This window comes from Cyprinus carpio, chromosome A21 (genome assembly GCF_018340385.1).
Source record: "Cyprinus carpio isolate SPL01 chromosome A21, ASM1834038v1, whole genome shotgun sequence".
Classification (NCBI taxonomy): Eukaryota; Metazoa; Chordata; class Actinopteri; order Cypriniformes; family Cyprinidae; genus Cyprinus; species Cyprinus carpio.
Genome location: NC_056592.1, coordinates 5977478 through 6004944, shown reverse-complemented (window position 1 = coordinate 6004944; position 27467 = coordinate 5977478). Strand labels below are relative to the sequence as shown.

The 27467-nt window shown below is 36.1% G+C and overlaps 1 protein-coding gene across 21 annotated transcripts in view; it reads left to right on the top strand.

Annotated features, from left to right (window-relative positions):
- Positions 1 to 27467, top strand: part of LOC109089132 (E3 ubiquitin-protein ligase NEDD4-like) — a 71741-nt gene that overhangs the window by 22164 nt on the left and 22110 nt on the right. For 5 of the 21 annotated variants that reach the window (XM_042778728.1, XM_042778727.1, XM_042778730.1 and 2 more), the window contains exons 3-12: positions 1883 to 1964; positions 5926 to 5964; positions 6661 to 6714; positions 15441 to 15491; positions 17871 to 17932; positions 18457 to 18559; positions 20437 to 20597; positions 20830 to 20965; positions 21154 to 21339; positions 24042 to 24122. In XM_042778728.1, coding sequence (XP_042634662.1) covers positions 1883 to 1964; positions 5926 to 5964; positions 6661 to 6714; positions 15441 to 15491; positions 17871 to 17932; positions 18457 to 18559; positions 20437 to 20597; positions 20830 to 20965; positions 21154 to 21339; positions 24042 to 24122 — 955 coding nt within the window. Of the gene's footprint in view, positions 1 to 1882; positions 1965 to 5925; positions 5965 to 6660; positions 6715 to 8653; positions 11919 to 14941; positions 14993 to 15440; positions 15492 to 17870; positions 17933 to 18456; positions 18560 to 20436; positions 20598 to 20829; positions 20966 to 21153; positions 21340 to 24041; positions 24123 to 27467 lie in introns of those variants that run through there. The other 16 variants (XM_042778722.1, XM_042778717.1, XM_042778711.1 and 13 more) reach the window with 9 other exon arrangements.

Sequence of the window (27467 nt, the reverse complement as noted above, 5' to 3'; positions counted from 1 at the left end):
TTTGAGTTTAAGTATTTGTTCAGCTGATTAAAAAAACACCAGTTCTATAATTTTAGTCTATAAAAGGAAGATTAGATATTGGTCTATAATTGCTCACTAATGGTGTTATCAAGATTGCTCTTTTTCAGGAGGGGCTTTCAACTTTTTCAGGGAGTTTGGAAATTTCCCAGTAGAATGAGGCAGTCAAAACTTCCAAGAGATCTGCTTCTAAACTTAAAAAAAAAAAAAAAACATGTTGTGTCCTCGAGGTTGACGATTTTAGGGTGCTGCCACTTTTGTATTTGTTGTTGCTTGAAAGTAGACACAGTATCTTTTTGATATTGCGTCCAGTGTCTGACCTCTGCATTTGAGGATGGCTAATTGCCTTCCTGATATTAATGATCTATGGAAAGAAGGGCATACTCATTGTATTTGTTTTGAGAGCATTTCATGGGAATCTGACTTGGGGTGTTGTCAATCTTCAACATAGCAAAAAGAGTACGAAAATTAATTTTATTAAGTTTATAAGTGAGATGAGTCTGTGTAGCTGTGGCTGTTTGCATGAAGGCTGTCTTTATAAATGCCTAGTGAAAAAAAGGGCATATTTGTATAAGTTTTGAAAGCAATATGCTTTGTCTGTTGTGGTTTTTAATCATTTAATGTCATTTGTTCTGTGCTTCATAGTGTGTTTCATATTAGTTCTAAGTTTCATACTATAAAATAAAGCACACTTACAGTATAGAACTTACTTTATACAGTTTGAGGTTTTTTGGCAAAATGTATAATCTACTACTGTCAATCATATCCATCTTATAAGATTCTTATAAAACTTTACCATATGGAATAGGGAGTAGATGTGCCTCTGACCTTGATTTAGTCACTCATTGTGTGTTTATTTGTTCCTGTTTGGTAAACTAATGAGTCCTGCTGTGCTAATCCTTAATTTCTTAATGTCTTACTTTCTTTGTCTCACTCTTGTTTCCTGACCACCTTTTCAACTTTACCTCACCCACTCTTGGTGTTAGTTGAATTGGATTGGATATGATATAATATATTTATTGTAATATATTTATAAATCTGCAAAATCAGATAATTTAGTCTTTTTAATTGCATTTTTATTTATGTAATCTGATTATATTCCTATAGCAGCACATTTATTATTTAGATCGGATACAGAAATTTTCAAAAGTACATTATTTTATGCTTTTAAGTAAAATAAATCAATTTAAAAATGGCAAAAATAATAAAAATAAAAATGATCCAACACAATATAAAAACAGGATTAAAATACACACAATCCTAGGTGCTACATAAATGATTAGGGGACAAAATATCGATATGCCAAAATATATCGTTGTCCTTCTCCATACGAAATGAGACTGAAATTTGGACTTGAATGAAGAGAGGGAACCTGCACTTAACCTTTTCACAGGCATTCTGTTTTAATAGCTAGACAGAAATCGTGATGTATCATTATAGGATTGTCTAGCAATATATTAATTTATCACGGAATTGCTATATCCTGATATTATTGGTATCATGAGCCATGTATAGTATCGTATCGTGAGGTACCCTGTGATTCCCTCCCCTGCAAATTATGTGCGTGTTTGTTTGTGAATCAATGGTTATCATTGTAGCTTATCTCTTAGTCAGAAATATCTTTCCATTACCAAGACGTGACAGATTTATTACTTCATTTAATTGGCTGACCAGCCAAAAGTAAATTTTATAGTACAAGATGAGAAATAAGTGATTTATCAGTATTGTAAAAATAAAAATTTACTGTTTAATAAATACATTTAATCTTTTCCAGTTTTGTTTGTATACATTTTTAATGTTCATTTTCAAATTGGTTTTTGTGAGAAGGTCTTATATGTATTTTTGTCTCTTTACTTCCTCTTAGTGATCCATACGTCAAACTCTCCCTGTATGTCACTGACGAAAACCGTGAACTTGCCTTAGTACAAACGAAAACCATCAAAAAGGTGAGTTTTATCCACACTCAATAGCTTGTTTGTGACAATGAGTTTTAGTTTGTTTCTGAGAAATTTTAGGAAGACTGAGTGAACTGAAAGCACACAAAGTAAAGAAGCGATGAGATAAACATGTGATGGTTGAAGATGCTAAAGCCAGTACCACTAGGAGGAGACCTTCCATAGACGTGTGGCAGTACTGCATGGGCTTTCATAGTTATATCATGCCTTGAATAATATGACACAACAGTTCAATCAATTATAAGAATCAAGTAACATTTAAATGAGTGTTGGTGTGACATTCACAGACCATCTTAAAGCCAAGTGCATGCTTTGTTTTGATGAAAATGTACTATAGGCCAGACAGATAATTCTTTAAAAATGTTTTAAACAGCAAAAAAAAAACTGTTTTGATGCATGTATAATATTGTTCTTTAGAAAATGTAAAGCCTTAATTAATATTAATTAATTTGAATTTTAACATTTACTTATACATTATTAAAAATAAAAAATGTATATGCTTATATTATTTAATGGACATAAACTAACAATTAACTTTTGTATTTTTATTAACTAATGACATTTTCTTTGCAGGTATATTTTAGAACACTGAATGAAAACTAAAAGTTTGGTCTGCCTCGGGCAGGCGATAAATTGATTTCGCTAGTCAGTCAGCATTTGAGCCCATTCAGTTCCGTTGAGTCACTATTCAGTAAAGTCCTTACTCTGGAATCTCCTGTGCTGTGACTGCAGACTCTTCAGGTTATTAATAGCTGACAATGCACTGCTGTGTGGAACATAAGTGTCCTCGTTCCTCAGGTCTCACTGTTGATGGATGCTTTAGACGTCCTGCTTTGATACACTGGTCTGGGAACTCAGTGGTCTGTGGCACATAACAGCAGAGCATCTTGTCATTATTTGAACAGAGATGTATATTTTGGCCAGGCTTTCATTTAAAAGTGTAAATATACTCAGGAAGTCAGGAAGATTATAGCACTCATTATTGTTAATGGAAATGTTGACACTAAATATACATAAAATAGATGTTTTTATATAATTGGGATACATGCTCATCAAAAACCTGATATTTTTTCCTTATTTAGTTATGTGCTTTGAGTATACATAAGCATAGCTTGTGCCAGTCTAAATTGTTTTTAACTACACAACTGCGCTTACAGAAGGCAATTACCTATTGTAAAACTTTGTATAGACAAAGATAAATAAGGGTGAAGTTGAGTTGCAGGCTGTGACAAGATTTTCTGTTATTCTGGAGATGACTGCATGACCCTCAACAGACATGGAGATGGATTGACTTGTGGCTGTTTGGCCTCGAGTAAGAGGAAGTCAGCCTTGTCTAGGTTAAGCTTAAGGTGATGATTAGTTATCTAAGCAGGAATGTGAGGGATGCAGACTATGAAGAAAGTGGAAATGGAGAGAGATTATAGGATCTGGATTTGAGTGTCGTCGGCATAACACTGCTAAGAGAAAGTATGTGGTTTGATAACCGAGCGACAGATAATGTCAGCAGTCCCAGTGCAGAGCCCTGTGGGACTAGTAGTTGTGGGAAGGCTGTTGAGTATGTGATAGGTAGAGAATAAAATTCCAATTGACTTAATTTGGTCGTTTTACCAAGTAGGATAAAAACTAGGCAAGCAGTTGGCTGTCAGATGCAATGGGCATGTCAGGAAGAATCAAATAAACTAGGCAAGCAGTTGGCTGTCAGAAGGATTTCAGTTCCACCAGAATGAGTTGGCTGTCAGACGCAATGGGCATGTCAGGAAGAATCAAATCGGAGGAAAGAAAATGGCTTGGCCGGCATAAGTGATGCAGTCACTGCAAAGAGAAAGGATTTCAGTTCACCAGAATGATTTGCTGACTTAATACAATAAGGAGATGAGCAAAGACAGATAATGAACCAGAGTTGGCAGGTTGATTTTGCCAATGGTATAAAATTATGGGAAGAATTATTATTATTATTATTATTTTTTTTTTTTCTCTTTTTTTTTTTAGTTAATTAATTCTGATTTGTTTTATCATCAATGAATATATAATGTATATTGGATAGTCTCCTTGTGTGTGTGTATATATATTTTGTATATATATAAAAATATATTATTTCTAAAAGTATTGCTATAATGTCCTTGGAAGTCTCCTTGTGCAGGTTTTGTATATATTAAAATTTTTTTTTTTATATGTTTTGATTTGTGTGTATATATGTACAATCCCAACTGGTACGAGCCTCGAACCCGCAACCTTTGGGTTATGAGTCCGACACATTAAAAATTAGGCCACGACTTCCATATATATATATACTGTATATAGGCCTATATATGGTTAAAAGTCTGGAAAGCATTTATATATGGTTAAAAGGCTGAAAAATATTGAGATCTGCCAGAGCTTCCATCAGTTATTACTTTGTATTCTTCCTGTATAATTTACACCTGGGTGTGTTTCTACGCTTTAATAACCCAAAGTATTTTCACAAGCTTTGGCACATGGTTCACAGACCAATAAATCAGATGTATTTATTTACAGCATCCAGCATGTCTGTGTGTGCGAATCATATCAATATATACGTGTATGTTTATGACCTGCCAATCAAGGAGATGTAGATTTTAATGTGCTACTTTGAGACCACATTGAGAACCTGAGATTGTAAAATTAGTTAGGACTATTTAAGATTCAGCACTATTTTGTGGTAATCAAATGCTGGATAACATGAATATGGTATCATTATTGTCAGTTCTGCTGTCATTAACACAAAAGAGTGACATACAAGCTACTAAGAAATTCTGAATTTTTTAATCAGATTTTACTGGTAAAATACCTTTTTAATCACTGTATTAAAGTTTTAACAAAAATGTTAAAATGGAAAGGATTTACTTGTTTTTATTGCATATATTTGCTTCTCCATTGCTTTAAATCAATTAAGGTACTGTACTCCTCTGGGGACATTTAAATTAAGCTGTCAGTCAATCTGTTATGTTGACTTAAAGATTAAGTTCTTCTTCCACTTAAAAGGATCAATACCAGTCAAGGATCTGGTGCACTCTCTCTGTCTGGATGTCAGCACCCACCCTTATTTCTCTCTCTCTTCTATTTTTCTTTCTCTGTGAGTGACCGTAAAATATTTTATTCAAGTATAGTAAATATTAGCCAAGGTCTCCTGTTCTAAATTTCCTTTTGTGTTGTAAATCTTATCAAGTTAATGGGATCCTTGTTACTGCTGTAGTTGGATGAAATGATCCAATCCACTTTCTCCATCAGAATAATTTTTTAGGCACCCTACTGGCTTTTTTACTTAAATTTCTTACCAAGTGGGCATCATCATTCAGAATTTAATAAAGAATGTCTTTTACATTCAAGTTTGATCCCTGAATTTGAGTTGAGTTTTGCAAACAAGATGTAGATTTGTAATTTGGTTTTAAGGAGGGAAAATCAACAGACATGAAAGATCAACAAACATGTACATTTCTCACCACTGTAAATAGGAACATCTCACGGTCTCCACAGCTCAAACTCAAAAATGCAATGGAGCGTTTGCTAAATCTGTTTTGACAATATTATTATATTACAGTATTAGCTAAGGGTGCTCTTGCTTTCATTTCAGGGTGATTATATTTAAAATGGACTTTGTGACGTTTTTACCCAGGTTTAATTTTTTTTTTAACAAAATTATTTCTAATCAAACATAAATTGGCAGACCCCCTGCTGTACCACTGCTGACACCCTAGGGGTCACGGACCCCCTGTTAAAGACTCTTGCTTTATTTCCCACCTGTATGTCAGTAAAAGCGGAAATCAAAAAAGGTTTTAAAAGGTTAGAGAAAAAAGCAGAAACACTCAACTGATGGTATTGGCTGATTTTGTAACCTTACAATGCAAAAGTACAATTTTGTATCAGTCCATTTTGTATCGTTGTGTGATATGAATGTAGAAATGTGTAAATGAACATGATTTTGATTCTTTTTCAGACTCTCAATCCTAAATGGAATGAGGAATTCTATTTCAGAGTAAGTTGCTTTTTCTATTATTTATTGATTTCTTTTTGTTTGTCCTCAGGTAAGCCAAACCTGGCTCATGTAATTCAGAAATTCACCTCTGTGAAACTACAAATTATTTTTTTACTTGAAGGTGCCCTACTGTAATTTTTTTTTTTTTAAATCTGTGATTATGCTTTATTGAATCTTAACTTTGTACAATGCTATCAAGAAATCAACACTTTGTTACTATATTTCAGAATGCATATCTGTTATTTATACCTAATCTTTCAGCTCCACCACAATTGTAATAATCTATTATTAGAAGCAGCATGTAATTTTGTGATGTCAGTGGCCAGTAATGTTGCTTGTGTGTAAAATGATCTAGTGAAAGATTGTGAGCTGCTTCATTTAGAAGTCCATTCACACGGATGTGATTTATAGATGCTATTCTAAGCCCACAATCATGACCCCTCTATTCATTAGAGTACCTAGAATCGCACCAGAACCAGGTTTGGCACCTGAATCTCAGAAAACAGCCCTGCCAGTAAAAGCGTTATACAATATATTGCACATTGCAAGTGGCTGCTTCTGATAATTAGGTAGCTTGCATGTGACTGTGAAATGTGTGTGTGCACGTGTATTTTTGTTTAGTACCTTTTTTTTTATATAATTAAATTTCTTCAGCAGTGTTGCACAAAAACTGTCATTCTTCTGTCATGTCTGCAGGTCTGCCCACAGAACCACAGGCTTCTTTTTGAGGTGTTTGATGAAAACCGCCTGGTAAGATCCACCTTCAGCACATGTAAATCTGCTCAAAAATCTAGTGAACTGCCTTGGTCGGTTTTGAAGTTCCTGTCGTGTGTAGTTCTCGTGTCTGACAGTTTGTTAACCAAGCCACAGTTTTGCCACAATAAATGCATGCAAATTGAAATTTGAATTAGGTGTAATGTCTGTCAGTGTGACTCAGGACTCGGGATTTCAAAATGCTTGTGGCAAATGTTATCGCCTTCACTTTACTGTGATTGGCTGCCGCATGGCATTTTTTATAAAGTGTGTAAAATTGAGCTTTTCTCAACTTTTTAATATTTTCACTACTTACTCCTCTCTGCTTTCAATCCCACAATCCCCCACACTGATTTTGAGAATTGAAAACACTCACCTATCTCCACGGATAGTTTACACGTACCATAACTGTTATAGAACATCGAAATTGACTTATTTGGGACACTTCACATGGGAAACAACTTGCACTTGCAACTAGCAAGAATGTTGCTAAGGTAACAACACTTTAAAAATACATGACGCTTGCAAATGGATAAAATACTAAATTGAGGAATTTTTGCTTTACCTTTTGATATTGAATGTAATATAATAATTTTTGCTGTTTCTGTCAGTGATAAGGTGCTTGTGTCAGCTTGTGTATTAACTGGTGTTCCAGTTTTCACTTCTTCTCCTTATTACATTTCTTGTACTTATTAACTGTTCTTGCGAATATTATAATTTTAGTCTGATGGAATAATTAGTGTGTGGTAGTTTTATTTATTTTTTTCTGGCCCAGAAAATATAGAAGATTTAGTTGTTTGACAGGCACGGTCATATTTAATTATGAGACAATAAAAGAAATTTCACTGTTATGCAACTAATGTTAGTGCTAAACCATTCATTAGTGTCCCCATGGCAACAATGCTCAGTTGCTTTCCATGGTATGCAGTACCTATGGAACATTTTGCTCTAGTACAAAACCATTTGCATTTTTAATGGGGAGATGATGTGAGAACCAGTTTAGAGTTCATTTATATCAATCAAACTGACTTCAGTTAAACAATTGCTTAGTTTTGGGGCCCAATTTGCATCCTGTTTAGTGTGCAGAGAGTTGTCCCTCAAATCAGAATTTTTCATAAATCCTCCAAATATGGTCTATACTAAATGCCAGTGTTTTGGAAACTACAGTTATGCATGTTATTTAAGGCATTATTAGCTGTTTACAGTGCAACTGCATCTTTTTAAACAGTGGTTTCACCTGGTGGGTTGCAACCCACAAGTAGGTTACAATAATAGATTGTGAAAAGCAGGGGAAAAATTATAAATGCAAATAACAACACTTATCAACTTTCAAAAAGGAGAACTTTTTTAAAAACAAAATTATGTATGCACATTTTTGTGTATTTTCCTTAGATACATGGATTTGATGTCCAATGTAGAATCTGAGGCCTGAAGTAAAACCAGTTGAGAACCACTGAGTGCATTTTGTAGTTTGGGATCTGAAGTAGAGCTGATGACTGTCAGTTAACTTCAGAGTATAGCGTTCAGCTTGTGACCAGGCAGTGGGATTGTTCTCTGCTGTAAATCTGCGATGCATGAGTTGTTGCAGTCCACAGGGAAAAGGTTATTGTCTCTCATGTGTAATGGGATTTGGCTGAGTTTCAGTGCAGGGCTGAGCAGAAACTGAGCTTCTTCCTTATAAGTCTGAGGGAGCGCATGGATGGTGTCCCACTGAATGGACACAGATTTAATGAATGATTTTCACGCTCTCTCGCGTACATGCTCTCTCAGTCTATTTCCATCCCTCTCTTATCTCTTTATTTTCTTGCCTGTGTCTTCTCATCCATAACCTTGTCTTTCTTTGCCTGTTTTTCCTTTTCTTATCTTTCTTTTTTTTTTTTTCTGTGTTGGTTTTTCTGTGATTGTGCTTTCTTTTGTACAAAGCATTTTGTATCTTTGGATTGCTTAACAGCTAGCAGTAATGAACTCTCACACACTAGTTCCACTACTGATTGGTGCCTATTTTACTATGGTCCAAGCAAGACAGACATGAGAATGGCTTATTTTTGGAAGTTAAGATGTGGATCGATGGTTCACACACCACAGTTTATAGCAATTTTTGTAGATCCTTCTGAAAACCGCTGTCATGGAGACACATAACCACCCCAGAGTTGTGTGGGTGAGAGAATGTGTTTCTTGAAAACATTCCAGTTCAAATCACCCATTTGCTATCATACAGCCAAATGTATGCTATTTAGGCTTATGTAATGTCATTTTTTACGAAATATTCTTTATATTAGCTGAGTAAATAGTATGTGAAGTCGTCGTATGTGTAGGTAGCACTGTGGAAGCCCTCTGTCATAATTCGCAGAATGGTTGGTGCTGTGAAACTAATGCCTACACCATGAATGATGTCTCCGTTCTTTGTTCGCAGCTCACACACTGCAGGACATGTGTTCCCTCCAAAACAATACGCCCTTTAGAGAGCACCCACACTCTCACAATCAAGGCTTTTCTTTCAGTTGGAGTCTGTCTCACTCACTCCATTCAATAAGACACTGCACTGACTTCACGGTTTATGTTGGGCTGGTGTTGCTGCACAGACGCACTCTTAATGGTATCGCTGCACATTTGTGGTCATTTTTACTTCATAAAATCAAATTTACCTTCATAAAATCTGATTTACCTCAATAATTGATTATGATATTTACATGTCTGTTGGCAGAGGGTTCCATATACTGATCCAAACATTCAGATTTTGTGGATTGTGTTTGTGGAGCAAAAGCAAATGCCAGCACAAAAGCTTACTATTATCCCCCCCGACTTTATGAAGCATTTAGCACAGACTTGTGGCTTATACATTATAAATGTGGCTGTCAGTCATCAGTGATTGATCATATTTCCAGTCATTTTGAGAAAAACACATTATAATTATTTTGTTTTTCAAATTACCCACAAGTTAAGATAGATTTTAAGTTGTGCAAAGTAAAGTGAATTCTTTTGTTGCTTTTGTTTTATGAGTGGTCATGATTGTAGATTTTATTTATGAAAATGAAATTGCCCCTAGGCTGCATCCTGATTCATTGTTACTGTGTTGAAAGAGAGTGACTGTCTTGTGGTTTAAAACTTCCCTTGAGTACTGTTTTTTTTTAAATGGAGACAGAACATTTCAGCCATGCCATTTTTTAAGAAGCCTGATGGGAAATATTGCATGTCTATACAGAGCCCCAAACATGAAAAGCTCTAGTGTTTTTCCAGTAAATGGACATTTCCTGTGTATTTCTTAGAAAATGTCTCTAATGATAGTGGTAAACCTCTAATACTTCTGCTTACCCATACAGGTCTGAGTGATGAGGTTGTGTGTGACTTTGTTTTTGTTTTGTCTGATATTTTTGGCAGTAAGTAATTCTAAATACAAGTTTTACCAGCTTGAGATGTGGGTAACACCATGTCCCAACTTGGCTTGGTCCAGTGTGCCCCGTGTGTGGGATGAGCACAAAGAATTATGAGCTTGTGGAGAGTGTTTCCTGAGTCAGCTGTGATCACTCTCTCTCTCATCCCACCCCCGGCGGTCTAGTTCCTTCTGACAGATCAGTAGCAGCTGAGAGAGTGCTGTTTGGGTCTAACTGGGAAGTGGGGGTGGGTGCCATCTGGATCATGTGACTTTGGCCCCCCTACCCTCACCTTTGCTTGCAAGAGCACCAGGCGTCCTTGTCCAATCATGCCTGGAATGCGGCTTGCCACTTTGGCTATTTCTGCTGTCTGTCGCTATCAGACTTCAGCTCAAACAGTTTGACACATGGGATAGTTTTTTTTTTTTCATTTCCCCATCTCTCCCATTCTTTCCAGCTTTTACTTGCTCACTCTCTCTCCCTCTCTCTCGCTCTCTCTCTCTCTCTCTCTCCTTGAAGTTTGTGGGTTGAACTTTTAAGCTCCCTGGCAGTGCTTCACTGGTAGCTGTGAAACGAAATGCAGTCTCTGTCTGTGAGTAAGGGAAAGGGAGAAAGGAAAGAGGGTGGATGAGCAAGACCGAGAGAGGGAGAGCAAAAGGGGATTAGACACACTAAACAGTGAACGAGACAGATCCAGCAAGAGCTGGACAGAGACAGATCAAGGCAGACAGGAGAATGTCTCACCGGCTTCGGTTGTATTTTGGATCTGGTCGCAGTAACACTGAGTTGGAGCAGCTAAATGGGACAGTGGAGGACAGAGATGAGAGTGGCTACTGTGGCGCAGGGGCCACGATGTTCCATACACAGACACAAAACGAAGGACTTTCTGAGAGCCCAGAATTGGGTGCTTGTTCGGACGTCTCTCTAAAGCGAAGCTCTTCCATGTTCATCCCACAGCTCCAGGGTCAAACTGAACAACGGACGACTAAGAGCACCTCTGTCCAGATATCTCTCCAACGCACAACTGGACCTCAAGAAGACGCATTCCCCTTTGATCCACCTCCAGAGTACCCTCAGGAGCCAGCTCCCCCATACACTGAGCCTGATGAAAGCTGGGCCTTACCTCCACCTCCAGCTTACTACAGAGGAGAAACCCCATCTTACCAAAATTTGGAACAATCTCAACCAGGTACTGAGCCCATCCAGCCTAAGAGGCAAGTTTTTTGCGTCCGGCCATGTGATGGACAAAATGGTAATGCTAGTTTGGGTGTACCCAGTAATCAAGGGATTACCATTGGAGGTTTTTGTATTCAAAGAGGATCCGCAGATGGCTCGGATGTCCAGCGGTTCAGGATCAGGCCCTACAGCGAGAATGGCCAGAATGGCCACCGTTGGTTTGTCCAGCAAAGCTCAGACAGAGGTCCTGGAACACAAAGACTTGTATTACAGCTTCAACAGGACCAAGGACGGCACCCTAGGCCTACTTCTCAGGCTGATGTGAGTGATTTGGGCATCACGGGTATTAAAGGCAGCCCCTTGGTGCGGTACCCTCGGATTCGACTTGAGAGGAGCACCTCACAGCCGATGCAGCCCAGAGGTGCTCCTTCACGGCTCGGATCTATGCCAAATCTTCATGCCCCGATCTCAGAAATGGAGACAGAGAGTGAGATTGTTGAGAGCGGTGCTCAAGGTTGCACATTCAAAATTAGGAAGGAGCAGATCTCCCGACAGCCAAAGTTTAAGATCTATTTCAGCCATGGAGGTGAGCACAGCCCCATCCTTGCACGGGATTTTAGCTTTGGAAAGGTGCCTACCTGCAGCAATCCACAGGTAATTACAGCAGAGGTTCTAAAGTTGAGCTGAAAATGATGAAAATTTATTAATTTTTTACATTTCAGGCTTGCTTTATTAACAAGCCATTGTTTAGTTACACAAAGTATGCTGTAGGGTGTAGACCTCTCAAAGTGTTTTAATAGTTTGTAAGAGGCTGGAGAATGAGAAAAACAGATGAAAGAAGAGGTAGCAGGATTTTGGTGGAAAGAGGAGGTGGGTTGAGGAATGACTTTCCCACATTCTGGGAAGTGAAAATTCCATGAAAATGGGGGCCAAGAGCAAGACGTAACCGCACAGTCTTTAGTTACCCAACAAGCATACAAACTTATACTCAGTTTGATATTCAAGAAGTGGAAAATATATAGAAGCCAGAAGCATTTTCAGGTGTAACTTCATTCATGGGGGCCTGTCCACTTGTACCCCCCCGCCCCATTCTCTTAAAGAGGAGCCTGTTCTATCTTTAGTCCCTTGTCAAGTGTTATTGTTGGTTTTGAAAGCGGCTTTTCTCCTTTGGCCTGGGTCACTGCTCATCTCTTCAAACAGCTGTTCTGTGGTGATTAAGGACTAATATATAGTTACACATAATGCTGTTCTTAGTATCAGTAACTTAAAAAAAAAAAAAAAAAAAGTATTATTGCTCAAATGTAGAAAATCTTCATGCATCATAGTTCTTTTAAGCTCAAGGCTTTGTTTGAGTTTCTCACGGCTTAAGCATTTGCTTTTTCAAATGGTCCTCCTGGTTTTTTTGTTTATTTTTTGCCACATGTAATTTGTCATTCCCTTCAGTTTACCATTGAGTTTACTGGCTTTGAAAGTCCCTTCAGTGATTCATTCCTGTTCATCTTAGAGACCACTTCATCAGTGTGATGCTGACACGCTTTAAGTGTGTGACATTCATCAGTTTGTCACCAACCATCACTAGTACTCAAACTAGTACTCATCATGTGCAGAAGTCTTAACATCTTTCCAATGGAATGTGGAAAGCAGGACTTCAGTTTCACAGATGGTGTACTTGCAAACGGAAGGTGCGGAATCTCTGAGACATTCTAGAATCTTCCTATTCCACAATCAGGAATGTCACACACATACCTTCCCAATTTCCGAGGCAGCTAACGGCAGCATATATATTTCCAGTACCTGCTCAAAAAGCTTTACTGGAAATGAGTGAGTCAAGAAGCTGAATGTTCCAGCAGCAGAGTTCATCATCTGAAGTGAAACTCTCTCACACAGATCTGTTTACTTCTCGCTGTCAAGACTGCTCTTTTGAATGCCTCAAGCATGTATTTGTTGATGTATCTTATCTAAAGATAAGGCTTGTAATACATCATAACCTGTAAAGTCCTTGTTTACAAAGAATATCCACTCTTACAATACAGTTCTGCCTCTGCTGCTTTTTAACAAGATTATATCAAGTTTTGCAGAATTTACCAAAATTTACACATAACTATGAAATTTCACTCATCATTTATTGCATTCGTCCCTTGCGGGGTGCATGAGTTTCCTGTAGACTTGCCAGTGCTCTCAGGTTAATGCATGTGACATGTACAATACATGTTTGATGTCTCACAAGTTTTAGCAAGCATGGTGAGGGAATGTGGGGGGGAAAGCTCACTTAAGTCTGCTGTGGCAGCTTTCTTGCAGAACTCAGGATTTAGAGCTTTAAAAAGCCTGTGTCTGCTCATAAGTAAGAGAAGAAGAGTGTGAGAGAGTTAAAATGAGGTTTAATAAAAGAGTCAAGCTCTGTCAGCATTTCCTATTGCTGTGGTACTTCGCTGTTTTCGGTCAGACAGGAACCCTGCTGCTGAATTTGTAGGGGCTCCAGTCTTATTTTATCATCTCTGCGTGTTGTGGATCAGTTGTCGGAAGTTTCTTCTCAGGTCCTGTTGTCATAACCCCTGACCCTATACTTTACAGTCCTTAGCTGTGTGACCCATAGCTTGAAGTAATGGGCTGCTTTTTTCTTGTTTCCCTCCATTTGATCTGTTCTTTGGTTTATTTAACCCGTTTTTTTTCTTTCCTTTTTGTGTTTGTCTCTTTAAACATGGCCTCTTGGTTCTCACTTCCCTGCTGTCTTGCTTTCTCTGTTTCTGCACTTTTCAGCCTCTTTAATGGCTAGAGTCGTCTATTAACTCAGCTTTGTAATGGACGATGACTAAGCAAACATCCATTTTTAACACTTGTTGTGGGAACAGAGCTTTAAGGGTTATAAAGACATGATATCTTAATGGTCTCAAAGTCACTGTGAAGTTAAAAGACATCAGTTAAATCATTTTCACTTCTTCAGAGCATCACTTTTATTGCAGAAGGATAGGAAAATAGTTTCCTTAGTGACAGGACTCTTTGCCAAGACACAATGGACATAATTCTTCTACAGTGTGACCTTTAAGACTCTGCTCTCCTTCATACTTTTTCATTATTTAATGACTTAATTTTGCTTCTGTTTGTGATTTCACAACTGTTGTTGGTGGTTTGGAGGATTTAACCCCATTTGGCTCAGAAATGCTTAACTTTTAATCAGAGGAATGTCTCAGACATGGTGGGTTTTCTGCGATGAATAGGGGCTTGAGAATGGATTTGTGGCCCTGTCGTTCACTCACCACCACAAATAGTGACTCATACTTAACCTTTCCACAATAAATGAGCTTTGTTGTCCACTCATTCTACTCTTCTGGTGCTCACTAAATGGGTTTGAGAAGGATTATTATATTTATTATTCTGTTCTGTTCTGCAATCAGCTATGCTTATCAGGATTGTTTTTGGGCTGTTTTTCTAAAGTATTAGGATTGGTTTCCTGCTGCCAGAGTGTCATTGTCTGAATCAGACAATATTGTTCCAAATGTGGTTCCTGCTAACTACGCCTGCATGTATTTAAATTAATTTACAGTGTTGCATTAATGTCATTTTCAATATGAAGCATTTTCATGGTGGTTCATTTACATTCAGTGCCCTAGACATTGTGTAACCCTAACTGGGGTTATGTATTAATCCTTGTTGTCTTAATAAGTTTATTCCACACACAGGCAAACATTGGTCATGATCTGTCCGAGAATGAGCATTTCAACCATGGTCAGGTAATTTACTGGTCTAGCACGACCCAAACACCTGACAATCACAGCTGACAATCTCACAATTTGGCTTATTGGAATTGGTGGCTGGAATGAAGGCTTGTGATTGGCGCGTCATACATTAATACACTGCTTCTGACTTTGACCTTAGACCTTCACTCATTGCCCATCTGCTGCTCCTCACTGGGTTGGTTGTCAGGTTTTTCCCCATTTTAAGTGACACTTTTGAAATTAACACTGCCCTTATTGCTGTATTTCCTTCTTTCTCTCTCTTTCTCATACATACATTCATTTATTCTTCTTGGGTTATACAGGTGTGTATTTATCCTCATCTTTGTGGTTTTCCTTGCCAAATAGTCAGGTCACTGTTTCAAAGCCAAATCTCTACATTACTACTGTTTCTGATATTTTAATTTCTTCTCGCCTTCTCTTGTTGTTTCTCTTTCTTATACAGACCAGAGATGACTTCCTCGGGCAGGTTGACGTGCCTCTTGCCCATTTACCGGTAAGATCATGTACTCTTGTCTTGCTCAAGTAGATATCTGGTTTGCTTATTCGATCTCAGGAGCAGGATTTAGCTCTTTAGCTAGAGAAGGAAGTTTTGTGTTGACATTTTACCGGTAAGATCATGTACACTACGGTTTCTGATATTTTAATTTCTTCTCGGCTTCTCTTGTTGTTTCTCTTTTCTTCATACACATGACGGATGTGGGAAACTCAATTGCTTGTTGGGTACAGGTTGACGTGCCTCTTGCCCATTTACGGTAAGATCATGTACTCTTGTCTTGCTCAAGTAGAGGGGTTATCTGATCTCAGGAGCAGGATTTAGCTCTTTAGCTAGAGAAGGAAGTTATTGAGGGTCACATGACTGTAATTAGGCAACTCAAATGTTGGAGACCATATCCCTGTACGGAGTGGAAAGGGAATTGCTTGGAATGTAAACACACAGGCCTCTTCTGAGAGGGCTATCCCAACTTTAAAAAAATCATACTGCCAAAAAAATGACATGCTTCCAGGGTGGCCCAGTTTAACCCTTACCACAACATTATTGAATAATACAGTAATGCTTGGTCAGTTCAGCATTCCATTCATGTAAAAATTCATGATATGATGTGGAATACTTGACCATTTAGCTAATTGATGAACAGCACCAATCGATTTTAATCCTAACACTGGCTAGATTTATATGTCATCAACTGTACATCAGCTAGTACAGTACTTCTGTCTATGTGGTACTTTACAATTGATGTTCTTGATTTTGCAGTGTTTATTTGTTTTCTGATTTCTTTAACACATTTATGTATATGTTTGAGACTTGGAAAATATGCAGGGATGTGAAAAGGTAATGTTATCCAGCTGCATGCTTCTGTGGCTGCACTGATCAGCTATATACTCTGTGTGTGTGTGTGTCTGTGTGTGTTTTTTGTGCGATACAAATTGTATATGTGCGCGTGTCTTATATATATATATATATATATATATATATATATATATATATATATATATATATATATATATATATATATATATATGTATATGTGTGTAATGGTTTTAGTCTATCCACAAAATAGAGAACAGTGAAACAAAGGCAGTTGACAACAAGAGTAGTAAGAGAATATAAATGTTTTATATATATGAAAAAATTAAATATAAATGTGATTTTCTTTTTTTTTAATTCTAAATACATTTTGTTTTTAAAAAATAATATAAATGTTGCAAAATATGTTTCTTTTTAAATGTTTAGTAGTTTTCAAACTCAACGTTTATGAATGTGTTTGGAAAAATATAAATAAATGTTTTTGCAAAAGAATTTGTTTCAAAATTTCAATTTTATTTAAATGTTTTTAAATATAATTATATTCTGTGCATTAAAATATATGTAATGTATTTGTAAGTTATATATTTATTACAATTTAATTTGAAAATATTTTTTTCCTAAAACATATTTGTTTGAAAAAATATATAAATATTTGAAAATATATATTTTGTATGTTTTTTTGCAAAATAGCCTAGTACAGTAATAATATTACAATAAATTACAATATAGCATAGCCTTTCATACCTTATTGCTTCTGCACAGCGTCTCAAAGAAGATAGGTGTTGGCAAGTTTTGTGCTTGACAAAATCTTTGGTTTTCAATATGGTATTTTGTTCCAGTTTACTTGTTTTGAACAAGAGATTGTTTTCCTGGACATTTAGGAATGGAACAACTCTTGTTTTTATTTAAACTATTTCCAGTGGCAAAGTGAGATTTCTTTGCTGGATTGCATATTCAGGCTCGCACACACAGAGTCTGGTCTTTTTTCCTTGTGGCCGCCTACATATCTACTGTTCAGTTCTGCGTGGTTGCAGTCCAGACCACGCGCTCCTTTTCTGCCTGCTCTTATTGCTGAATATTTAAAAGTGGTTTCCTATACTTGAATTAGACGTGTATATATGGATTTATATTTCCTTAGAAATTTGTTTATTGATTAAGCCAGCTTGTGGATTTTTGTTTGGACTGGTTTTGAAGTATGCTTTTCACCTCCTGTTTCATCTAGACTTGCCAAACAGGAAAACTCTCCCGTTTTCCTTCAGGGCCTCCAATCTTTCCTCACATAGTTTTGGTTTCGGGCACTGGCAAAAGTGCCAATTCCATCAATTTCCATCAGATCGTAGCCACTAATGACCAGCCGTGAATATCCAACCTGTGGGCAGTTTTAATGTAACAGGAGAACAGTGTTACATAAGACAGCTGGGTGTCATCCAAGGGTCTATGTCTCTGGTTCTCCACCCCCAAACAGGCTGGGACTGTTACATATTAATGCTTTGTAAATTTGAACTGAGATTGGCCCAGATTTGATTCATGTTTGTTGATTTTCTGTGTTGTTTTGTTGGTGTATAGACAGTGGACCCTGCAATGGAGCGGCCATACACATTTAAAGAATTTCTCCTGCGTCCAAGAAGGTCAGTGGTCATGCAGCTTTCACAAACACAGTACAGGAACATTAGCAGTTATATTTAAAGTTAAAACAGGTTGATGTGTTGGTTTCAGAGGACTGGATGTTTTGTACAATACAGCACATTTGAGATTTGTCAGGTCTTTCAGAAAGAAATGCGCAACTACCACACGAACACCTGTGAATCCTCTTAATTCTCTGTGGTTATAGTTACGGCCAAATATTTTACACAGGAACAGTTAATGCATATGGACTGTACTTTACTATATTTTAATGTTATCCTTGATGACTCTACTTCACTATAACCTATACTTCACTATACAGTATTTCTCAACCAGAGATAATACCCTTTTTTTTAAACTGTTTATTTTATAGAAAGAATATTGGGGCTCTTTAGAGATGAAAATAATTTCAAACAATTATTCAAACAGTTAAATTAAGGGCTTAGAAAGAATACTAAATAATGTGTTGAAAAATATACTGTTTTTACTATGCTCTACTTGTGTGATGACATGCTTTTATGTCCTGTAGTCATAAGTCTCGGGTGAAAGGCTGTCTGAGGCTGAAGATGGCCTACCTGCCAAAGAACGGAGGGCATGAAGAGGAAAGTAGCGAGATCAGGGAACAAACTGAGGTAAAACCAACCCATTAGAAGTATATCTATATATCTCTTTCACTCCTTTGGATGTCTCAACTCAAAAAAAAGAAAAAAGTTAATTCTTTCAACAGTAAAGGTTATAAGTAGGGATGTCAAAATGAACATAATAATGCATTAACGCAAGTTCATTTTAACGGCACTACTTTTATTAACATACGATTAATGCAGTGCGTATTTTCTGTTTCAGGGTTTCCACGGGTCCTTAAAAAGTCTTAAGAGGTCTTAAATTTAGTTGTTGCATATTTAAGGCCATAAATAGTCTTCAATGGTACAAGAAAAAGTCATAATTATGATTTCAAGAGGTCTTAAATTTGGGGAGGGAAAGCTGAGAAATGCGATATGGCTTAATCTGACTTCATTTGATTTAACTTCAAAAGGCGATGATTTTATTGATTAAAATATGAGCACAACTTTTCAAAGTCAGCTGCTGAGCTGTTTTACATTTGGAGAAACCACTCTATTTCTGCTGTTCCAACAGCGTCATCTTCTGGTAGAGAATGAATTTGCATTTTTAAAAAGCCCATTTTCTGTTTTTGTTCAGACCAATGCGAACATCCACCCATGTTTTTATGCAGCAAACATGCTGTTGTTAATCTGAACTGGTAGATTGATAAGAAGATAATGCATTATAAAAATCTAAACAATTAAGCCAGTAAAATATAGTTATGTTATATAATTTATATAAAAATCAATGTATAATAATAGTTTAAATTAATATAATAATTGATACTTTTGATTCAATTTCTTAAAAATGGTTATAAAATCTTTTTTGTTTTTGTGAAAACCTGTATCTGAATTCTTTATACTCTGTGTTGAGTATGGTTTCACTAATTTTTGATATACTTTTGCTTGTTTTACACATATTTGTCCATGTCCATGTTGATTAGAGTATTAAAAACTTAAAAGGTATTAATTTAAGGTACATTTAGAACAGAAAAAAATGTGCGATTAAGTTGCGATTAATCACGAGTTAACTCATGACAATCATGCGATTAAATATTTTAATTGATTGACGGCCCTATTTATAAGATCAGATAATTTTGAAAAATGTATGACAAGATGATAATGCACTAAGAATGTTTTTTAATGTAGTACATTGATTCAGACAGATTTATCTACTAAATCATCAACTCACTCATAAATGGACAAAAATGAATGAATATGACATGAAATGAAGTAAATAAATAATAAGCGCAGTGGCATCTAAATTACAGAACGTTTTTTGAAAGATAAAAACTATAACTGAAACTTGCTTTTTATTTTAGAAAAAAATCATGTTCATGGAATTGCAGTTGTCGAAACATGTAGATGTAGACCAACATTATAGTAGATATACTCCAATATTATAGAACATGGCAGATAACTGAAAGATGTCTTGAAATGTTTTCTATCCAGAATGATAGAATTGCTTTGTCTCCTGCTTTTCAGTGATTTTAGTGTCCATTTATCCTCATGCACAAAGACTACTTGGTATTTTTCATTTAAAGTATGCCATTTGACTTGAACCATTTTGACTGTCTGGCATTTCCTTCCTTTAGCTTTGTTGGCTTCCTGTTCCCTGACTTTTATTCCCTCTGTTACGTTTTCAGTTTGGTTTGATTTTTTTCTTTTTTATCTCTGCTAGGGGAGGGTGCTGTGTCATAGCAGCTGCAATACTGATCATAATGTATTAAGATGGCATAGGAGAAAGTATTTAATTCTCATCCCCACAGCAACGAGGATTTGAAAAAAACTTTGAGACTTCCGACTTTTGAAATGTTCTTGAAAATAACCTTGTCCCTAGATTTTTTTGTAATGATAATTTTTGGTGCTAAAATACTACAATTTTCTGTCTCTCACTTTGTTCTTCTCAGGACTGGGAAGTGACAGACTCCACAGATCCAGGTTCACAGAGACCTCAGCAGCTCCTGCCTCCGCTGCCTCCGGGCTGGGAAGAGAAGGTCGATAACCTGGGACGGACATACTATGTCAACCACAACAACCGCACCACACAGTGGAAGAGGCCCAGTATTGTGTATGTAACCTTTTTTCATTTTTCAAAGAGCACATGTAAAAATGAGCAAAAACACTGAAAAACTAAAATCAAAATATTGATATGACTGTTTTTGTGACATAAAATGTTATCTTGATTCATCTGCAAATGACTAGTTAATGTGCCATTATGTTGAATTTATCATGATTTTCTGACAACTGTACCAGACTCTGATATGTGTGGAACATGTTTTTTCTCCCTGTCTTTGCTTTAGGGATGTGGTTTCAGAAACGGAAAATGATAATCACTTACGGCATATTAACCAAGAAGCCCACAGAGTTTTCCGCTCTCGACGGCACATAAGCGAAGACCTGGAAAATGAGCAGCTGGACATCAGGGACATAGATGACGTACGTATTTCACTCCAATCTCTATGACGCGAGCTAGATAGCATCATCCTTTCTGTGAACAGCTTTGGGTTCTAAATAAAGTATCTCACTGTGGTAAAAAATTAAAAGATTATCAGATGTTTTTACATATTTAGTGTTAATAAAAGCAATGTTATTTTAGGTTCTCATGCATATCCTTCCTTTTCCAGTCATGGGAACCAATATCAGAGGAGGACCCAACTTTAATGGCAGATGGTCTAAACCATTCTCTGTCCGGACCCTCCTCTCTGGCGATGCCCCTCTCCAGCACTCCAGAATTCTCCGATGAAATCAGCCTTAGATTGTCTCTCACTCCAGACATGAACGGAGAAATCCCAGGACCCAGCTCTGCTGTGGTAAGAGAGAGCAAAGATTTAAATCTGCTGTCGTCCATGTTCGAAGGGCCAGAGAGAGAATGAGAGAGAGAGAAAGTAAATAAATACATAAACAACTACATTCTGGACCGCAACAACAGTAGTGTTTTTAAAATTATAGTGGGTTGTATACATGCATATATAAATACATACAGTGGGTATAGAAAAGAATCACCCATATATAGATAGTTAAAGTGGGTATAGAAAAGAATCACCCCATTAAAAAAATTTTATACCCACTGTAAAGTTACCCTAGGTTTGGCTGAGGTTAAAGTTTCTCAACTTCACATTTTTATATAACTTCTGCCTTTGGGCATTTGACTGAATTGCTTAACAACTTATTTATTAAATATTGTTCAATAAATAATATTTTGGTAACACTTTACAATAAGGTTCTGTTAGTTAATGTTTATATGTAGTTAATATATTAACTAACATGACCAAACAATGAAAAGTATGTTTATTACAGTATTTATTAATCTTTGTTAATGTTAGTTAATGAAAATACAGTTGTTCACTGTTAGTTCGTTATTTCACAGTGCATTAACTAATGCTAAAACGAACAACTTTTGATTTTAATAATGCTTTAGCAAATGTTGAAATTAACATTAATTAATATTAATAAATGCTGTAGAAGTATTGTTCATGCTTAGTTCATGTTAACTAAAGTTGTTAATTTATGTTAATTAATGAACCTTATTGTAAAGTGTTACCTATTTTATTGTAATATAAACTAGTATTTAATATTGAGAAACGTCTGTGTTAGTGATTTTTTTTTTCTTACACAATTAGATGGCGACAATAGGCTGTCTTTATGAGTGAGTCAGTAATAATGACTTTTATATTGTAAGAGACTGAAACGGTTGTAAACAAGGAAGTAATTTTTAGTGTCAGTAACACCTTTTAAGATGCAACCAACAAATGCGTTGAACAGAGTTGTCAACGAAAATTACACTTTACACCTTGTCTACACCGGACACAATAAAATACTATAGAACCCATTATAATCAGCGATGCTGTCTACACTCAACAGTAAACTGTTGCCTTGTTCTATTTATGACATACAAAATTCAAATGATTTGCAACGGTTGCTTTGTCGTGTCCAGTGTAGACAGACTTCAGCTGTTACGGCACGACAACTGACGCTTTCGGTGTAGACACGGTGTAACAGTTGAAACTGCGACAAAGATATCGCTTTCCTCAGCGGACATTCAAAGTGGACATTCAGGAAGTAGTTCTACACTCAAATAGTTTTTTTAAGACACTTCATGGTTGTTTCTTGTTTACACACTTGTGCCTTCATACTGTTGTATGTAACGGAATATCACACTCATAGCAGTGCAGTTTGGCTCTATATCAGCACAACTACTCATGTGATATTGCACCTTCTACATAAGGGTATTATGTGTGAAATTCTTGAAATGGTGAGTAAAACTGTATTATTAAAGAGTGTCAAAATGAGTAGCTGACTCCCCACACGTGCACCTGTGTACACTCATGCTGAATCACTCAGTGAGTCATTGTGGGGGCAGCGCAGGGGTCCTATGTGAACTTCTACAGAAATGAGCCACTCATTTGGGAAAATTTTTGTTCCCACTACACTTAAGACTGGATTGTTTTTAAAATTCAGTGTTTTGGACTGAGTGGCTTTTGTGGTATTTGCAAGTAGTGAAACTGGATAATACATTGCTCATTTGTTCAGACAATATAGTCTACATGTCTAGATGAAAAACTGTGTCTGGTATAGGCTCAGGCAAAATCTGTGGTTTTATAATCTGATCTGTTTCTTTTTCTAATTGTGTTAAACAAATCTTAAGTTGCTACACTCTCTTTTTGTGGCTGAAAGTTTAGTCAAGTTAGACTAAATGTTTGATACATTAAACATTAAACATTAAAAAAGCAAGGGGCCTAGAGAGGTATAAACTGAAAATGTTGCTTCTGCTGATGCCTATCATGACATCTGCCACAGTGTTGAATTCACAAAGCGTAGCAGATACACAAGCACAAAAAAAAAAAACACATTCATGCATATGCATATGTTTGAAATCGCTTGATCACTCACTCACTCAGTCATCATTCAATACTGAATGGCACATGTGAGTTTAGATGAATTCAGACGGCTTTGGACACTACTGAACTTTGTGAATGAATTAGGTCATCACTTCACATCTGAAAAAAATACCTTGTAAGCAGAGTTTGGAAAAAAAAAAAATTGCATTAAATATTAAGTCATGAAATATTAAATTAACTTATATTTAATATTAAATTTGTGTTTTATTTTTTATGTTAGCTTTGTTAAATGTTTTGTTTTTTGTATGAAGTCACATAAGTGAAATTTTGGCAAAAAAAAGCAGAGTTTGTAAACAAAACATATGCATATTATTAAATATTATATTATTTAAATTAAATAATAAGAAATTATTTTTTTATGGGTTTTTTTTAATACTCCGGATTTAAACTAAGCAAATTCAGCTAAGCAAAAAAAATAAATAAATAAATAAATTGTGTTTGTCTGACTACAATATTTTTTTTTTTTTTTTTTTTTTTTTTTGTGACTTTGATAAAATCTTCTGTTATTAGTAGTAATTATTAGATGATGACTATTATGGATGATGTTAGATATTTATGTCTTTATTTATTTATAACCATGCCTAATGCCTATTTATCTCTTTCTCTCACTCCAGCAGAGTCATCTTTCCTCTCGGCTACGCTCCTCTAGTATGACTGATGGAGTCAGTGATCAAACTCAACCTCCCACACCGACGGTACATCTGCTTTTCTCCTCCTCACCTCTCCTTCACTCTGCATGTGGTGTTTTTTTCACTCACTCATTCTCAGTATCATTTCAAGAGCAAATCAAATCAAGAGCTATAAACTCCCTAACACATTCCAAAGTTCACCTGATTTCAAAATGTTCCTCTTGTCTCTAATGAACATCTTGGCTGCTTTTGGGAATGCCGTGAATGCGACAATAGGAATCTTCGGTAACACTTTATACAATACTTTAAAGTCAACCTGAAGTTAAAAATCGACCATGTTTACTTCATTAAAACACATTCCTGATTGTATTGTAAATTATTTATTAATTCTGATTAATTCCAAAAACAATTCTATGAATTTTCAAAGAGAAAAACATGTTGGTCTAAATAATTTTCCATTAAAATAAAAAATCTGCACCTTAAACAACTTCACTTTTTATATGGCATCATCAAGTCCTCCTATTTTTCCCTCCCAGTCAATTCCAGATGGGGGAAAAAAACGTGCAATTTTTAAAATGGGTTGTGAATAAATCTTTCATGTTGACTTTAACAAACTTTGGAGCCTTGTCACTACTGACACGTTGAGCCTTGATACTCATATACAGGTTCAAAATTGGCTTGGAGCATTATCCTGACCACTTTTTTTCATATCTTACTCAGAACATCTGTACTCTTTCTACTATATCTGTTGAATAAGAATCAAAAGTAAAAATAATAAAAATAAAAACACCACATAATGCTTGACAGATCATTAATGCACATACACAGGTAGTTAGAAATATCATGAAACTTAGTCATATATATATATATAAATGTGTGTGAGTGTGTGTGTGTATATTACAATTAATAATTTATTAATATTTGACTGATCTGTTAAACATTATATTAAGAAAATTACTAAAATTGTGTTGTTATAAAATGACATTTATTGTTTGCTCTGAAATGTAACACCTTTCTATGTGTTTGTGTAGTTTTTGTGGCCAAACGTTAATTCAGAGTGAAGTATGAGGTATTTTTATGCTAGTAGGATTGATTTATTGAAGCTGTAGTGGTGATTATGATGTCATCGGATGAGATATGTTGATGTGTTTCCATGGGGATAATGTGACTGTGGGAGTTCTCTTAATTGAGCATTTAACAGTGCAGCTTGTTCAGTAATGTTTGTAAAGAAGTGCTGCATTCTATTAAAAAGCTGCCTTGTAATTGTCGCTGCATGGGGGCATTTCCAATTTTAAGAGACAGCTTGCCAAATTAATTTCTCACTGTTACAAGCAACAAGAATATAGTTTGTTTCACACTTTAAGAAGCACAAGCAAAACATTTTGAGTGGTAAATAGTGTGCTGTCTCTTGAAATGATCCGCCAAATGCTGTTTTACAGCAGATGAGCCACATTTGGTAAAATTACATTACCCATGTGGATGAGGTCATTGTGTGATCTGCTCCCGATTGCTTGAGGCAGGAAACGCACAGAGACAATGTGCACCACATCTTTAAAGCAATTGTGCTTCACTTAAATGGCATGATTCCCAGCCTTGAAACTTTTATATATTTATTTTCTGCAAAGTTCCTGCTGATTGTTTTCATGTGGCACAGTCTGATGACCCCGTCTGCTACTGTGTGCGATAAGTCTGTTCGAAATTAGGTTTGTGGATTGGTCACGAGGTTGGGTTAGTCCCTTGAATGTTTTGGTGTCCATTTCATTATTGTATCGTGGCATTTAGATGCAATGCATGCTGGGAATTTCCCAGATGAGATCTGGCAGCTCGCACAGGATAGCTCCAATAACCTTGTGCTGTGGATTAAGATCAGTTGTTAAACCTTATAAAGGCATAAAGCAAATGTGATGCACACTCAAATTGGATTTGCTTCTGTAAGCCTTCTGTGATTCAATTGTTTGTAGAGCTTTATTTATATGAATAGTAGTTGTACTAACAAGGTTTTCAGAACCATATCAACACATGACTTTGGAATAGTTCACCATTGTCATCATTTACTCATCCTAATGCCATTCCAAACCTGATGGAGTTTCTGTCTTCCGTAGAGCACAAAAGATGAATTTATGAATGTTTGTGCTGCTCCTCTTCATACAACAACATATTGTGACCAGAACCTGTCATGCCCAAAAAGGACAGACAGATATGTACTAAAAATGTGGCCAGTACAACTTATGCTCTATATTCTATCCATGTAATCTAAAACCATACTAGAAAAGGCAGACTTTATACTGCTGTTCAAATGTTTAGGGTCCATGATATTTTTTATTTTTAATACTTTTTTATGCTAGCCAAAGCTGTATTTATACTTGATCAAAAAATAGTAAAAATGATTACATTCTTGAACGTTGAAGCTTTGAAGTAACATTTCCCTTTCATTGGAAAAAAAATGCTTTTTCTCATCTGCCTGAATCCGCTTTAAATATTGGCCCATTCCATGTCCTTTCTGCATCATGTCCACTTTGTTCTGACAAGAGGGTGATTGGTTGGTGGCCCGGTTCTCTCTGGCTGTGAAGTGCTTCTGAGAGCTGCAGATGAGGGATTTTGCTATAGTCACAGCAAATCTGTCTGATATTAGTGTGGGTGAGAGGTGGCATTTCCCCCACACTTCCTGTCCCTGGGTATGAGGAGGCTGACATTACATACGAGTTGAAATGTGCAACCATTACTTGAGAGGATGGCTAATCGGATTGCCCTGTTTGAGACAAGAGTGTCTTTTATTACATCCATGTAAAAGCAGATGGAAAGCATTTCATTGTCTGTGAGAGAGTTGACTCGTTCAGTATTTGAAATTCTGAAGTACCAGTCGGATATTTTCCCAGGTGTTGTTTCCTCTGTTTTTATAGTCGGTGAGTCAGTGGGCAAGTGTAAGTCAGTTTGAAATGCTGAAGAAAGCTACTTATTTGGATGATTCCTGAAAACCTTTCAGATCCGTCATTGTGGACACAGTGCAATCTCAGGACAGTCTCAGTTACAGTCAGTCATTATTATTACTGCGTTTATGGAAGAGACCAAAAATACAGTAAAAAGAGTAATATTTGAAATTATTAGAGCATATTAAAATGATTTCTGAAGAATCAAGTGACAATGAAGACTGGAGTAATGACTGCTCAAAATTTAGCTTTGCCATCACAGGTATAAATAACGTATTAAAAGATATTAAAATAAGTAACAGTTATAGAAGTTTGCAGTGCAGTAATATTTCAATCTTTCTTTTACTGTATTTTTGATCAAACTTTGTAAGCATATGAGTATATATTACAAATTAATTAGTTTAGTTTTTAGTTTTTAGTTAGGCTTCATTTTAACAAACTTCCTTACCATTGTATGAATTATATAAAAGGAACGGTTCACACA